The 13,907-nt window shown below is 45.7% G+C and overlaps 1 protein-coding gene across 2 annotated transcripts in view; it reads right to left on the bottom strand.

The window, feature by feature from the left end:
- The window catches only part of ACTN2 (actinin alpha 2), a 78,773-nt gene that overhangs the window by 14,027 nt on the left and 50,839 nt on the right, over positions 1–13,907 (bottom strand). For both annotated transcript variants that reach the window (XM_064383626.1, XM_064383625.1), the window contains exons 11-14: positions 10,000–10,147; positions 6,999–7,149; positions 2,628–2,736; positions 659–799 (exon numbers count right to left, since the gene is read on the bottom strand). In XM_064383626.1, coding sequence (XP_064239696.1) covers positions 659–799; positions 2,628–2,736; positions 6,999–7,149; positions 10,000–10,147 — 549 coding nt within the window. The remainder of the gene's footprint in view (positions 1–658; positions 800–2,627; positions 2,737–6,998; positions 7,150–9,999; positions 10,148–13,907) is intronic.

Genomic DNA, 13,907 nt, shown 5'->3' with positions numbered 1-13,907 from the left:
GTACACTTACAACGTTTTCATGAATAACTCCAAGCGCACATATGTTTATTTTGCTCAATGATTCAGTATTTTTGCTGATTCCGCATTATTTTGCTCAATGATTCAGCATTCAGGTTGTTGTTGAGACAGGGTCTCACTCTGTTACCCAGGCTAGAGTGCAATGGCGTGATCTCGGCTCACTGCAACCTCTGCCTCCCAGACTCAAGCGATGCTCCCACCTCAGCCTCCCCAGCAGCTGGGACTCCAGGAGAACACCACCACACCGGCTAGTTGTTTTGTATTTTTTGTAGAGACAGAGTTTCAGCACATTGGCCAGGCTGGTCTCGAACTCCTGAGCTCAAGCAATCCACCCACCTCAGCCTCCCCAAATGCTGGAATTACAAGCATGAGCCACTGCGCCTGACCTCAGCATTCTTTTTTTGCAGAACAGAGCTTTCTAGACGTATTCATCATTACTTGATTGATGTTAACTGGTTTGCAACACAGAGCAGTAAACACATTTTTAAGCTAAGATTCAAAGGGTAATTTGGGCTTTTTAGCCATCATTTGTTAAGTTTAAAAAAATAAAAAAGAAAACAAGAAACCAAATAACAGAACTCTTAGTTTAAATGACAACTCACTTCTATGCATAGGGCACACAGAGTTGGGGCTCCATTACCTGGATCTCCTCAATGCTGTGGACAATGAACATGTCTTGCAGATCCTCCATAGCGCCCTCCATCCAATTGTTGAAAGGAGCAGCCCTCTTGGCAAACTCCAGGTGAAGCTGATCAATGGTTTCTAGCAATTTCTCCATTCTCTGAAGATTAAAGAGAAGCAAGCATTATCATAGACTAATTAAAACATTCACTGGAAGTGTAAGTATGTATTCCATAACAATAGACTATTGTCTGACATTCTGTTAATCATATTAGCGTGTGTCTACAAAAGACTACCCGATGCTCAAACGGTTAGGCTGAGCCCTGCAGGTCTCTGAGGTGCCTTCTGAATCAAAGAAGGGTTTAATAACATCCAGAGCAGCCTCATGTTTAAAGTGTCTAAAGTACTTCCCTACATGCTCCTTTTCTGAAAACTGAGACTCCACATATGGCACACTGTAACTCGCTTACAGCTAAAGCAGGACTTTATAAGAGGACCTGATTCCCTAACTGTGCCAGATTAACACAAAATGTAGGGCATCTTCCGCATTTTAGAGGCAACGTGCAGTTGTGTGCCTTTCCCAAAGTCACCCGCCTAGTGGAGACAGAAGGAATTACAGGTTAATGTTCTCTAGTCCTCATTCAGGATTCAACACAGAGATCACCTCTTGCCTTTGTGGGCACAGGAAAGCACAAGCGTTCAAGTGACAGGACGATCTTGCGCTCGTTCCCCACGGCACAGACAAGTGGGGACAGAAGGGGAAGGCATCTCCACAGCTGTAAGTCTTCCATATTTAGGTTCATTTTCGCCTCCTGTTCTAAAATGTTTTGTACTGTCTCTGTTACATGTCTGGTCTTTTCTCTCTCTCAACATCTCTTTTCTTTTTTTTTTTTTTTTTACTTTTTAAAATTATTATACTTTAAGTTCTGGGGTACATGTGCAGATCGTGCAGGATTGTTACACAAGTATACACGTGCCATGGTGGTTTGCTGCATCCATCCCCCTGTCATCTACATTAGGTGTTTCTCTTAATGTTATCCCTCCCCAATCTCTCCAGCCCCTGCTCTCTCTCCCCTAGCCCCCCACCCCTCAACAGGCCCTGGTGTGTGATGTTCCCCTCCTTGTGTCCGTGTGTTCACATTGTTCGACAAAAGCCACTTATGAGTGAGAACATGAGGTGTTTGGTTTTCTGTTCTTGTGTCAGTTTGCTGAGAATGATGGTTTCCAGCTTTTTCCATGTCCCTGCAAAGGACATGAACTCATCCTTTTTCATGGTTGCATAGTATTCCATGGTGTAATATGTGCCACATTTTCTTTATCCAGTCTATCCTTGATGGGCATTTGGGTTGGTCATTTCTTTCTTTAAGCAAATATGTCACAGCCATTTGGCATTTGGGAAGCTTGATGTTGCGTTCTCTCAAAAGTGTCATCAGAGTCAAGGAGAAAGGACTCAGGGAACTGGTAAACTGCTTATTTCCTGTATGTGAGAGATGTCTTCCATGGTTAAAGACAATGAGGGGCAGTTAAACACCAGCTACCCCTGTGTCTTACACTTAGTCTTACACTTAGATAAGGCCAAATTCATCCCAATTCTGTTTCTTCTCAACTTACTGACTTCAGCATTTGGCCCCATCTTCCCTTTGGACATCTCTGATTTCCTGACTAACTCATGGCTCAATTTACTCAGGTAGAAGGACTTCTGGAAATGTACTGTTATTACCAGATACAAAGTAGATTTATGCCGTAATCTCACCACCCCTGGGTTTTTAAAAATTGAAAAACATATTTTGCTGCTGTCTGGATAAATTAAAGCACAAAGCTACCAACTTCCCATTTCCCTCTTTCTCCCACTTTTTATGTTTTCTTTAGAGGTTCCTTCATGAGACAATCTGTTCATGCCACAGAGAAATAGACAATGAATACCAGTGATTTAACTAAAGAGCGTCTGTTAAAAGATTTCATGGCAACAGGTGGCTTCAAGACTTCACCTCCAGAGCTTCCCTCCTCTTCTGGGTAAGCGTTCCCAGTCGGTCCCACTGGTCACAAATTTTCTGGCACCGATCATTGACATTCACAGCATCGTGATAGTCCAGTTCACTATTAAAAGTGAAAATAAATGAAGATTAACTTTCCCAGATGATGAGAGAAAATGAATATGGGCTAAAAAAGAAAAACAAAGGGAAGTTTGAACAATTTTTAAAAATCTGAAATGTATACACATGGACATAGGGAGTGGGCTGATAGACAACGGAGGCTCAGAAGGGTGAGGGGGTGGGAGGGTGGGGGGATGATGAGAAATCACTTAATGTAATTTCATACAATGTACATTATTTGGGTGATGGATACCCTAAAAGCCCTGACTCGGCCACATGTAGCAGAACTGCACTTGCACCCCCACTTCCAACATGTATGCAAATAAAAATAAATAAATACCAATTTGATAGAGAACTGGAATGGTATTTCAGGGTTTTGTTGACTGTCATCACCGTAAACATCACTCTTCTTAGATAAATGACAAGAAGAATTCATAAAGCATTTGCTGGCCAATGGATTTCTAAACAGAGAGAACCGCTGTCTTCTTAATGCCACAGGCTCAATTTATTTTCCCTTCCTTTTCTGGGAGAGGCCCTCAGAGAGCATGATTTCTAAGTGGCAATGACCCTGTGAGTGAAGGTCTGAAGGTGTCACTCTCTGACCTGGAGGACAGTCCTGTGGGCCAGGAAGCAACCGCAGTGACTGGACCATCAAAATGAGTCAGCGGGGAGGGAGGAGTCGGCTTGCACCACACTGTGTCCTTGGCTTCCCTGAAGGGCACTTGGCCTCGCCACTGGGTAGAATATCAGGTCCAGAGCGGCACCGTGACTCTCTCTAACATAGAGGGATTTGTGAAATGGGGCCGAACTGAGCCCTTCCACTTAGAGACAAAGAGGTTCCGACTCATCTGATGCCACCAGTGTGACAAGCTAGAACAAAATGACTTCTCACTAAATCCTTACTTTTCCCTGCCAGATCTGTCTATGCATTCTATCTTTCTATGCACACCACTGAAGCCATTTTTTTGTAAGAGACAGGGTCTCATCCTGTCACCCAAGCTGGAGTGCAGTGACTTGGTCATATGTTACTGCAGCCTCAGACTCTTAGGCTCCAGTGATCCCTCTGCCTCAGCCTCCCAAGTAGCTGGGACTACAGGCATGTGCCACTACGCTCGGCTCTTTAAAAAAATCTTTTTTAGAGGTGGAGTCTTGCTGTGTTGCCCAGGCTGGTCTTGAACTCCTGGCCTCAAATGATCCTCCCTCCTCAGTCTCCCAAATTGCAGGGATTACGGGTATGAGCCACTGCACCCAGCCTAAAGCAAATTCTTAACGAGAAGCTTAATCCAGTGCCTCCAGGGATAACAAGTTTGAATCCTGTATAAAACTTAATCACATTTTTCGTTAAGATATAAATCCAGAAAGAACCACGGAAGTTTAAAGACATCTTCAGTAGGCTTCTTCAGAAACAGTCCAGGATTAGTCCTACCTACCAAATCCCCTTCCTTAAAGCTTGAGTCTGTTTACTTCTTTTTACAACCTAAACGAAGGCAGCGGTTGCTGCATTTTTTTTCCTTTGAATAACACTAATTTGTGCTTACTGAATGTTCTTGTTTCTGTTACTGAATAAAGAGGATGCATATGGTTATTATCTGAGTATTTTTCCAGTAGAGAAGAAGCTCCCTATCACCTGATTAGAGCTCGTCCCGTTCTCAAGAGCAAACAGCAGTTTTCTAAAGACAAATCCTCTTCATCAGACCAAGGCTGACTACGATTCTTGTGCTTACTTGTTATAACCAAAAAGACAAAACCAACCAAAGCACCAGCAGCTGGCACAGCCCTGAACACAAAATGAGAAGGCTATGGCTCTCCAAATGCAGATATTAAAGAGAAGAAAGACTTCTCCAAAACAAAAGCCTAGGAATCCTTCCCTTGTTCCATAGCGGAGACACCAATGCTCACCCATCCAGAGTTATGATTAGGGTACAATCCCTCTCTCTTCCTCTAATTCATAAGCAATGGTTCTACATGTATCTGCTTTCAGGGAGTTAGAGTTTGCATAACTATGTGTATAACTTCTGTTTATGCACTTTGAGAATGGCACAGAAAATTTAATTTATTATTGAAGGGCAGATAAAAATGGAAAAGGATGTTAATAAAATTAGAAGAGCACATACTTAAGTTCTATGTGTGGTTAATCTCTAGCCCGTGTGAAGACATAAGCACTGGGGATGCCAGGAATAATAATAATATACAACTATTACTTAAATTTTATGGGCAACACTTCAAGCCATTCCGGATTGCTCATGGGAGCCATTATAGAGCACTAAAGAGCTCGAGTTTCTTTTCATCCTTATTTCATTTGTACCTGTTACTGAGGAATCAAAAAGCCAGCATTCCAGAAGCATGGGAAATAAGTCCATCTGCAGGCTATGAGCACAGCACACCAAGTGGACATGAAGTCACAAGTGAGTCAGAGTTTATGTGGGCAAGACCGAAACACAGGATCGCTTTTAAAAGGCCCCATCTGCTAATTAAGGGGTTTTCTCTAGTCCAAAGTGAGGAACATGGCAGTTTTAAAATGAAATACATTGAAAAATATTTTATTGATTGATTGATTGAGACAGAGTCTCGCTCTGTCGCCCAGGCTGGAGTACAGTGGCATAATCTCAGCTCACTGCAACATCTGCCTCCCAGGTTCGAGGGATTCTCCTGCCTCAGCCTCCCTGAGTAGCTGGGACTACAGGCACCCACCACCATGCCCAGCTAATTTTTGTATTTTTAATAGAGACAGGGTTTCACCATATTGGCCAGGCTGTTCTCGAACTCCTGACCTTGTGATCCTCCTGTCTTGGCCTCCCAAAGTGCTGAGATTATAGGCGTGAGCCACCCCACCCAGCCTATTATTTAATTTTTGAAGTTAACATTATGTGACAGGCTCTAAAAATTCTACAGATGTATCAGTGATGATAATGGTGGGGGAAGGAGTAGGGAATAAAATGTTGTCTTTATTACAAGGGAAAGGAGCTTAAAAAAGCTCAGAAACACTGCAAGGAGGCTCCTCTCCCCGAGGGCCACTGCACCCCAGGGCTCACGCTACACAGAGCGGGGGAACTGAGAACATTCACTTCGTGCTTAATCCAGCCTAGGCTCAATTGTCATGTTAGTTCTTCTCATAAAACCAGCATTATAGGGCCAGGTGTGGTGGCTCATGCTTGTAATCCCAGCATTTTGGGAGGCTGAGGCGAGTAGATCACAAGGTCAGGAGATCGAGACCATCCTGGCTAACACGGTGAAACCCCGTCTCTACTAAAAATACAAAAAATTAGCCTGGCATGCTGGTGCGGGCGTGGTGGTGTACACCTGTAGTCCCAGCTACTCTAAAGGCTGAGGAAGGAGAATCTCTTGAACTCGGGAGGCAGTGGTTGCAGAGTTGAGATGGCGCCACCGTACTCCAGCCTGGGTGACAGAGCAAGACTCTCAAAAATAAATAAATAAATAAATAAAATATATTTTTTAAAAAATTCTCATCTGAAGGCTCTAGAAGAAAAGAAAAAAAAAAACCACTAGCACTCATGGGATGATAAACCAAAGTGGGGCCCTGGTGTCTCTTCCTGCAGACGCGAGGCAGTGCCCTCTGTTTTGTGTTGGTTTCAGGACAGCCTTTGTTCTGCCTCTTGTACCTGGCCTGGGTGAGGCTGCCTTCCCACAGCTTTCTTGGGATCAACGCTCCAGACTTATTTCTCATCTTCCCGGAAGCAGAGCTGCCTGTACTGGGGGCTGGGGTGTTGCCAGATGGGAGGACATAGGAATTCTACCACAAACAAAGAACCAAAGTCTGTTTCTACATTTAAAGAAACAAGGAGAGGCTGGGTGCAGTGGCTTACACCTGTAATCCCAGTACTTTGGGAGGTCGAGGCAGGCGGATCACCTGAAGTCAGGAGTTCGAGATCAGCCTGACCAACATGGAGAAACCCTGTCTCTACTAAAAATACAGAATTAGTCAGGTAGGGGGCACATGCCTGTAATCCTAGCTACTCGGGAGGCTGAGACAGGAGAATCGCTTGAACCCAGGAGGTAGAGGATGTGGTGAGCCGAGATCGTGCCACTGCACTCCAGCCTGGGCAACAAGAGCAAGACTCTGTCTCGAAAAAAAGAAAAAGAAAAAGAAATAAGAAATAAGAAATAAGAAATAAGGAGAATCCCTGCACAGAATGCCTCCAGTTTGGTTCCCTCTGCATTTAGTTGGGAAAGGAAAGGCAGGCCTGCCTCTGCCCTCTCTGTGGAGTCCCCTGGGCTCCTGGGAGGACGCAGGGCATCTGCACATACTTGAGCTCCTGTGCGATGGCTGCGATCTGCTCCACGCGGTCCTGGTGCGCTGCCAGGTCACTCTCAAATGCCTCGTGCTTCCGCAGCAGAGCCCGCACCTCTGTCAGCGACGCCGACTCATAATCCTTCTGCAGCAAGATCTGCTCTTTGCCTGCAAAGGTGGTCGCGAGAAAGTATGAATATGCTGAGGGCACAGTGGCTTCCTCCTGCCAGCCATGTTCTCAGGGAGTACTGAGATTCCAAAGAACCAAGACAAGGGGCTGGAGAGGGGCAGGACTGAAGACACAGGCCAGGCATGCAATGGAGTTCTGGCTGTTACCTGCTAAGGATGCCCCAGTCCCTCTGTTTCGAAAGCTCATGTCTCCAATAAAAGGGGGAAGGAGAGCACGCTAAGTGCATTCTAAAAAAAAAAAAACAAACAAACCAGGCCGGGTGGGTGCCTCACCCATGTAATCCCAGCACTTTGGGAGGCTGAGGTGGACAGATCACAAGGTCAGGAGATCGAGACCATCCTGGCCAACATGGTGAAATCCCCTCACTACTAAAAATACAAAAAAAAAAAAAAATTAGCTGGGTGTGGTGGCACACGCCTGTAGTCCCAGCTACTTGGGAAGCTGAGGCAGGAGAATCTCTTGAACCTGGGAGGCGGAGGTTGCAGTGAGCCGAGATCACGCCACTGTACTCCAGCCTGGCAACAGAGCGAAACTCCATCTCAAATAAAACAAAATAAAATAAACCAAATTTGTAGTCTTCGTTATTTTAAGTCATAAGCATCCGATTTTCCTGTGTGACCCTCAGTTAAGTTAGTAATTACTCACTCCCAAGAGCGACTGGGGATGCTTAGATAAAACCTTTGTGCTCTATTTGTCTACCCACAAGTCCCACCCCGCCCTAGTTCTTTCTGTTTGAAAGCCGTCCTCTGTGTGCCTAATTGGAGCCTGTGCTTTGTTTCTCCTGATAATAAATATTAGAAATTTTCCTCTCTGACCCACACTTATATTTTCCCATATAAATACTTCTTAAACCCAGCAACTGCTGTGGTCACGACTGGATCCACATTTATCTCCTGGCTAACGACCTGTAAAATTCTGTAAAACTGGCCAGGCAGGGTGGCTTACACCTGTAATCCCAGCACTTTGGGAGGCCCAGGTGGGTGGATCACCTGAGGTCAAGTGTTCGAGACCAGCCTGGCCAACATGGTGAAACCCTGTCTTTACCAAAAAATAGAAAAATTAGCTAGACGTGGTGACATGTACCTGTAATCCCAGCTACCCAGGAGGCTGAGGCAGGAGAATTACTGAAACCCAGGAACCCAGGAGGCAGAGGCTGCAATGAGCCAAGATCACAAGATTACCCCACTGCACTCCAGCGTGGGAGACTCCATCAAAATAAATAAATAAATTCTATAAAATTGGAAGTGGAAAGTAAATGTCCATGTATCTAATGATCACGAAGTAGCACTTACTGTGTCCTAGACGCTACTTCAAATGCTTTCTAAATACGAACTCATTAAATCTTCATAGAAACCCTATGTGCAAGGTATTACTGTGATTCCAACATTGGAGAGGACATGGAAGCCCTGTGAGATTAAGAACGCATCTGGGGCACACAGCTGCCACGTGTCAGAGCTGTGACACCAACCCGCCCGGCTCCAGCTTCCTGGATTGTAACTACCTTTCTATGAAATATTAAAAATCAAGCAACAATAAAAGCAAACACCATAGAATGAGGAGAAATCTCCCAAATTTCAAAACAGATTATTATGTGATGGGGAAAATGCTTTATTTATTCTTCTGCCTCAGCAAGAAGGACTATTTAGTCCAGCAGACAGTTAAAAAACAATGTTAGGACCATATTCTTATGGCTATGGAAGCAGGTATGTGTGTAAGGCCTGAATAAAGCAGATGAATGCAAGTGAAATAAGAAAGTTAGATTACAGATACCTTGCACACTTCCTCCCAATCAGATTTTCTACACAGCATATTACGTTGCTCTGTGGCATTTAAGACACATTCTACTGGCAGAAGCTAGTGGTTGGCCCAGGGCCGTCTGACCACCAGTTAGGGAACGAACGGATACTTGTGGAATCAAATAGAAAACACTGTAGGGGGCCAGGTCTTATGTAGGTAGGTATGTAAAGAACACATTTTGGGCACCGTTTTGGGAAGAAATAGATTATCTGCTTGAATAGAAAATACATTTTTGGCCGGGCGCGGTGGCTCAAGCCTGTAATCCCAGCACTTTGGGAGGCCGAGGCGGGTGGATCACGAGGTCAAGAGATCGAGACCATCCTGGTCAACATTGTGAAACCCCGTCTCTACTAATACAAAAAAATTAGCTGGGCATGGTGGCGCGTGCCTGTAATCCCAGCTACTCAGGAAGCTGAGGCAGGAGAATTGCCTGAACCCAGGAGGCGGAGGTTGCAGTGAGCCGAGATCGCGCCATTGCACTCCAGCCTGGGTAACGAGAGCGAAACTCCGTCTCAAAAAAAAAAAAAAAAAAAAAAAAAAAAAAGAAAATACATTTTCATGCCTGTCATTGCTTTTTTGAGATGGACTCTCGCTCTGTCGCCCAGGCTAGAGTGCAGTGGCGTGATCTCAGTTCACCGCAACCTCTGCCTCCCAGTTCAAGCGATACTCCTGCCTCAGCTTCCAAAGTGGCTGGGACTACAGGTGCGTGCCACCATGCCCAGCTAATTTTTGGTATTTTTAGTAGAGACGGGGTTTCACCATGATAGCCAGAATGGTCTCGAACTCCTGACCTCATGATCTACCCACCTCAGCCTCCCAAAATGCCGGGATTACAGGTGTGAGCCACTGTACCCAGCCCTCATGGCTATCTCTTAAATAAATTTGGCACTGAGACAATAGCAGAAAAAGGTGATGACCCCTAGCTTTAGTGTCACAGACATTAGGCACAGAGTTTGTAAGGACGCATCATGGCTCTGTGCATGACTCAACTCTGGTTTTTCAAAAATCTAATCTGAGTCCTGTCTACTTACCATAAGCCCAAGTCTCGTGCGTTGAGGCCTTCTGCCTAAACTTCTCAGCCAGGTGTTCCAAGCGCTCCAGTCTCCGAATTTCATTGAGCAACCACTCCTCGTAACCCTTCTCAGCCTGCTCCAGCCTCTGCCAGGCACCAGCAATATCCTGGGATGGTTGGAAGACAAGGGAAGCGAACGTGTAACAAGCACATTTGTTACATTCTGGCCTCATAGTTTCTTCCATAAATCCCCTCCACTACATGAATGATGGTGTTTTCCTTCTGTTTTCTTTTCCTCCTGACCCCCCACCCCAATAACCATTCAATTATTTGGCTTCCAAATGTCTTAATTAGAATTTTTAAGACTAATACAGTTATCAACTATCCTAACACTTCTCCAGTTGTAGAAAAAGATGCAGAGGGCTAACGATTTCTGGCTACCAGGAGATAAAGCCTCAAGAGCAACTCTTTATTATGATTATTTTTATTTTATTTTTTAGAGGTGGAGTCTTGCTATGTTGCTGTTCTGTAACTCTTGGGCTCTGACAATCCTCCCACCTTGACCTCTCCCGTAGCTGGGATTACAGGCATGTGTCACCACACCTGGCTTCCAAAACAACTCTTATCTAGCTAGTGACTGGGGTGAACTGTCCAGCCAACCAGCCACCAACACTATTCACCGAGCATCGAGCATGTACTAGGCACTAGTGAGAAACGCTGTAAGAGTAAACAACACCTATAAAGTTCCCCATTCCCATGCAGCTTCCATGGTGGTGGGGGAGAGAGACAATCATTAAATCATTACGTACTTAAACAAGCAAGCTCGTTTCGGAAAGTGATAAATGAAATCCTGCGAGAGGAAACAAAGCAGGGTCAAGAGATACTGCCAGCCCCGTCCGTCAGGGGGTCCCTGTGGGCAGGTTACTTAGAGAACACCCCTCTGAGGAGGGCGCATTTGGGCCAAGATCTCAATGACAGAAAAAGCCAGGGATGTAACGAAGCACAGAGGATGTGCTCTGCATGCAGGAGGGGCGGCAGGCAGGGCGGTGTGGCGGCAGGCAGGGTGGTGTGAGTCGGGGCAGAGTGAGAGATGCGTTTAGCAATCATGCAGGTCCTTCTAGGCCAAAATAAGGAACCTGGATTTTACACTAAATATTCTGGGGAGTCACTGGAGGGTTTTGAGAAGAAAGGAGATAAGATCTGATTCATAGTTTTAAAAGATGACAGAGCCTGATGTATGGGGGATGAATTTTAAGGGGCAAAAGAAAAAGAAGAACCAGTCAGGGGTTACTTGCAGGGTCCAAGGAGAGAGAATGGTGTCCTAGACCAGGCTAGTGGCTGTGCAGGGAAAGAGTGTTATACCCAAGCGAGTTTAAACAGAAGCGCCACGTTCTGAGTTTATGGAGAGTCCACTTTTAATGGCCGGCGTCTGAGAGTCAGCTAGAGCTCAAGCCTCTCAGCCCAGAACAAAGTGCGGTCAACATTTTTATACCAGTTTAGGGCAGGGGGCAGTAAGCAGATTATTACAAAAGCAGAAGGAGCAGGTTAGGGGAAGCTGGGGGTGCCTAACAACAAAATTCTATTTGAAGCTGTTTTTCACTCAGGATGTGGGGGAGGCAGTTACACAGTTGCAGGTACAGGGTGTATGGGCCAGTGGGCCATTTCTCAGAAAAGTGGTTACCAAGATGCCAGGTGTCTCAGACCACAAGCTCTCCGAACAGAATGCCCTACATAGCTCAGGGTGGGCAAAATGGAATTGGCAGGATTGTTCAAAATGTATTAATCACAGCCAAGCTAGGGTATTTCAAGAGAAGGGGATTAAGAGCGGTGACGTAAGATGTATTCTGAAGAAGAGTCAGCGGGACTGGCTGAAGAAATGGATGTAAGGTGACAGAAAGGGAAGAACCGAGGATGAAACCTGGGTTTGGGAGGTTAGCAACTTAGAGGACAGTAACAAAATTCATTAGGATCAAGGAAACTGGGAGGAATCATTTTGAATATGTTAGGTTTAATATGCTATAATATACCCAGGTGGATATATTGGCCTGGAATTTGGGGAGAAGTCAGGACTGAAGCTTTAAAATTTGAGAGGTATTGGCATTTAGGTAGCAATTAAAACCACGAGCCTGGCTGGGCATGACTCGGGCCTATAATCCGAGCACTTTGGGAGGCTGAAGTCGGAGGGCCGTTTGAGCCCAAGAATTTGAGGCCACCCCTGGTAACATGGCAAGACCCCATCTCTACAACGAAATAATTGGCCAGTAGTTCCAGCTACTCAGGATGTTGTGGTGGGAGAATCGCTTGAGCCCAGGAGACTGAGGCTACAGTGAGCTGTGACTGCGTCACTGCACTTCAATCTGGGTGACAGAGTATGACCTGTTTAAGGAAAAAGGAAAAAGAAGCCACAGGCGTGGATGAGATCACATGGAGGGTATTAAGATGAAGAAGAGGCTCAGCACCAAGCCTGAGTGTCATTAACATCTACAGGCAGATGGAGGAGGCAAGGCCTTGAGCAGAGATGAAGAAGGCCTTGCTAGTGAAGGAGGAAGAAACAGGAGGCCCAAAGTGGCAAGAACTTCAAGAAAGGGAAAATGGGCGGCTTGGTCAAAGAAGCTAAGCATATAAAAATAAAAACGATCCCAGCACTCTGGGAGGCTGAGGCAGGCAGATCACAAGGTCAAGAGTTAGAGACCAGCCTGGCCAACGTGAAACCCCATCTCTACTAAAAAATACAAAAATTAGCCAGGCATGGTGGTGGGCACCTGTAGTCCCAGCTACCTGGGAGGCTGAGGCAGGAGAATCGCCTGAACCTGGGAGGCAGAAGTTGCGGCGAGCTGAGATTGCACCACTGCACTCCAGCCCGGGTGACAGAGCAAGACTCCGTCTCAAATAAATAAATAAATAGATAAAAATAAAAATGACTTGCACTGGCAGTATGGATGTCATTGACTTTGACAAGAACACTCTTGGTGGAAGCGAGGAAAGAAGCCAGTTTACTGCAAGTTGAAGAGTAAAAGACGTGAGTGAGTGGGGGGCTGAGCCTGGGGCCCACGCCTGTAATCCCAGCACTTTGGGAGGCCAAGGTGGGCAGATCACCTGAGGTCAGGAGTTTGAGACCAGCCTGGCTAACGTGAAGACACATGATGTAGATGCTGGTGGACATGAGTAGAAACCCTGTACTAAAAATACAAAAATTAGCCAGATGTGGTGGCAGGCATCTGTAATCCCAGCTACTTGGAAGGCTGAGGCAGGAGAATCGTTTGAACCCAGGAGGCAGAGATTGTAGTGAGCTAAGATTGTGCCACTGCACTTCAGCCTGGGTGACAGAGCAAGACTCCATCTCAAAAAAAAAAAAAAAAAAAAGTGAGTGAGTGAGTGGGGAGGAAGCGGGAAGTCGAAAGAGTACCACAGAGATTTCCTTCTAGCTATTTTGCTCTAAAGGGTAGCCAAGAAGTTGCTCGCAGATGTGGAGTCCTCGGTTTGAGCTTGTGACTGGCAGATTTTAGAGCACTTTTGTAGGCTGCTGTGCATGACTCAGTGGAGGGAGAAAGTGACCATGGGAAAGAGAGGGAGATAAATGTAGGACTCAGACCTTGAGAAATTGAGATGGGTAGGTTGTGACAGCAGGGAACAGAAGACACATGACGTAGATGCTGGTGGACATGAGGGGCCAAGGTCATGAGGAGGGAGGAGAGAAAGAGGGCTTCTCATTGAGCATTTCCTAAAGGCCTGCTCCCTGTGGGACACCATATCCCAATGGCAGCTGGAGTCAAGAAGTGCATGAGGGTTGGGAGAAAAGTATTAAGAATGAAGTGGTTACAGGGCCAAAATTATATTCACACAACTAAAATGATTCAACAAGTCAATGCCTCCTTCTAACCCAGGTCAGCCTACAGGCTAGAATGAGGCTTCCTGTGGGGCCTCGAG

The sequence above is a fragment of the Aotus nancymaae genome, unplaced genomic scaffold (assembly GCF_030222135.1).
Source record: "Aotus nancymaae isolate 86718 unplaced genomic scaffold, 86718_ANA_hifiasm-v0.15.2.pri h1tg000032l_0, whole genome shotgun sequence".
Taxonomy (NCBI): domain Eukaryota; kingdom Metazoa; phylum Chordata; class Mammalia; order Primates; family Aotidae; genus Aotus; species Aotus nancymaae.
Note: the sequence above shows the minus strand (reverse complement) of the source record. Positions and strands in the feature narration are given on the sequence as shown.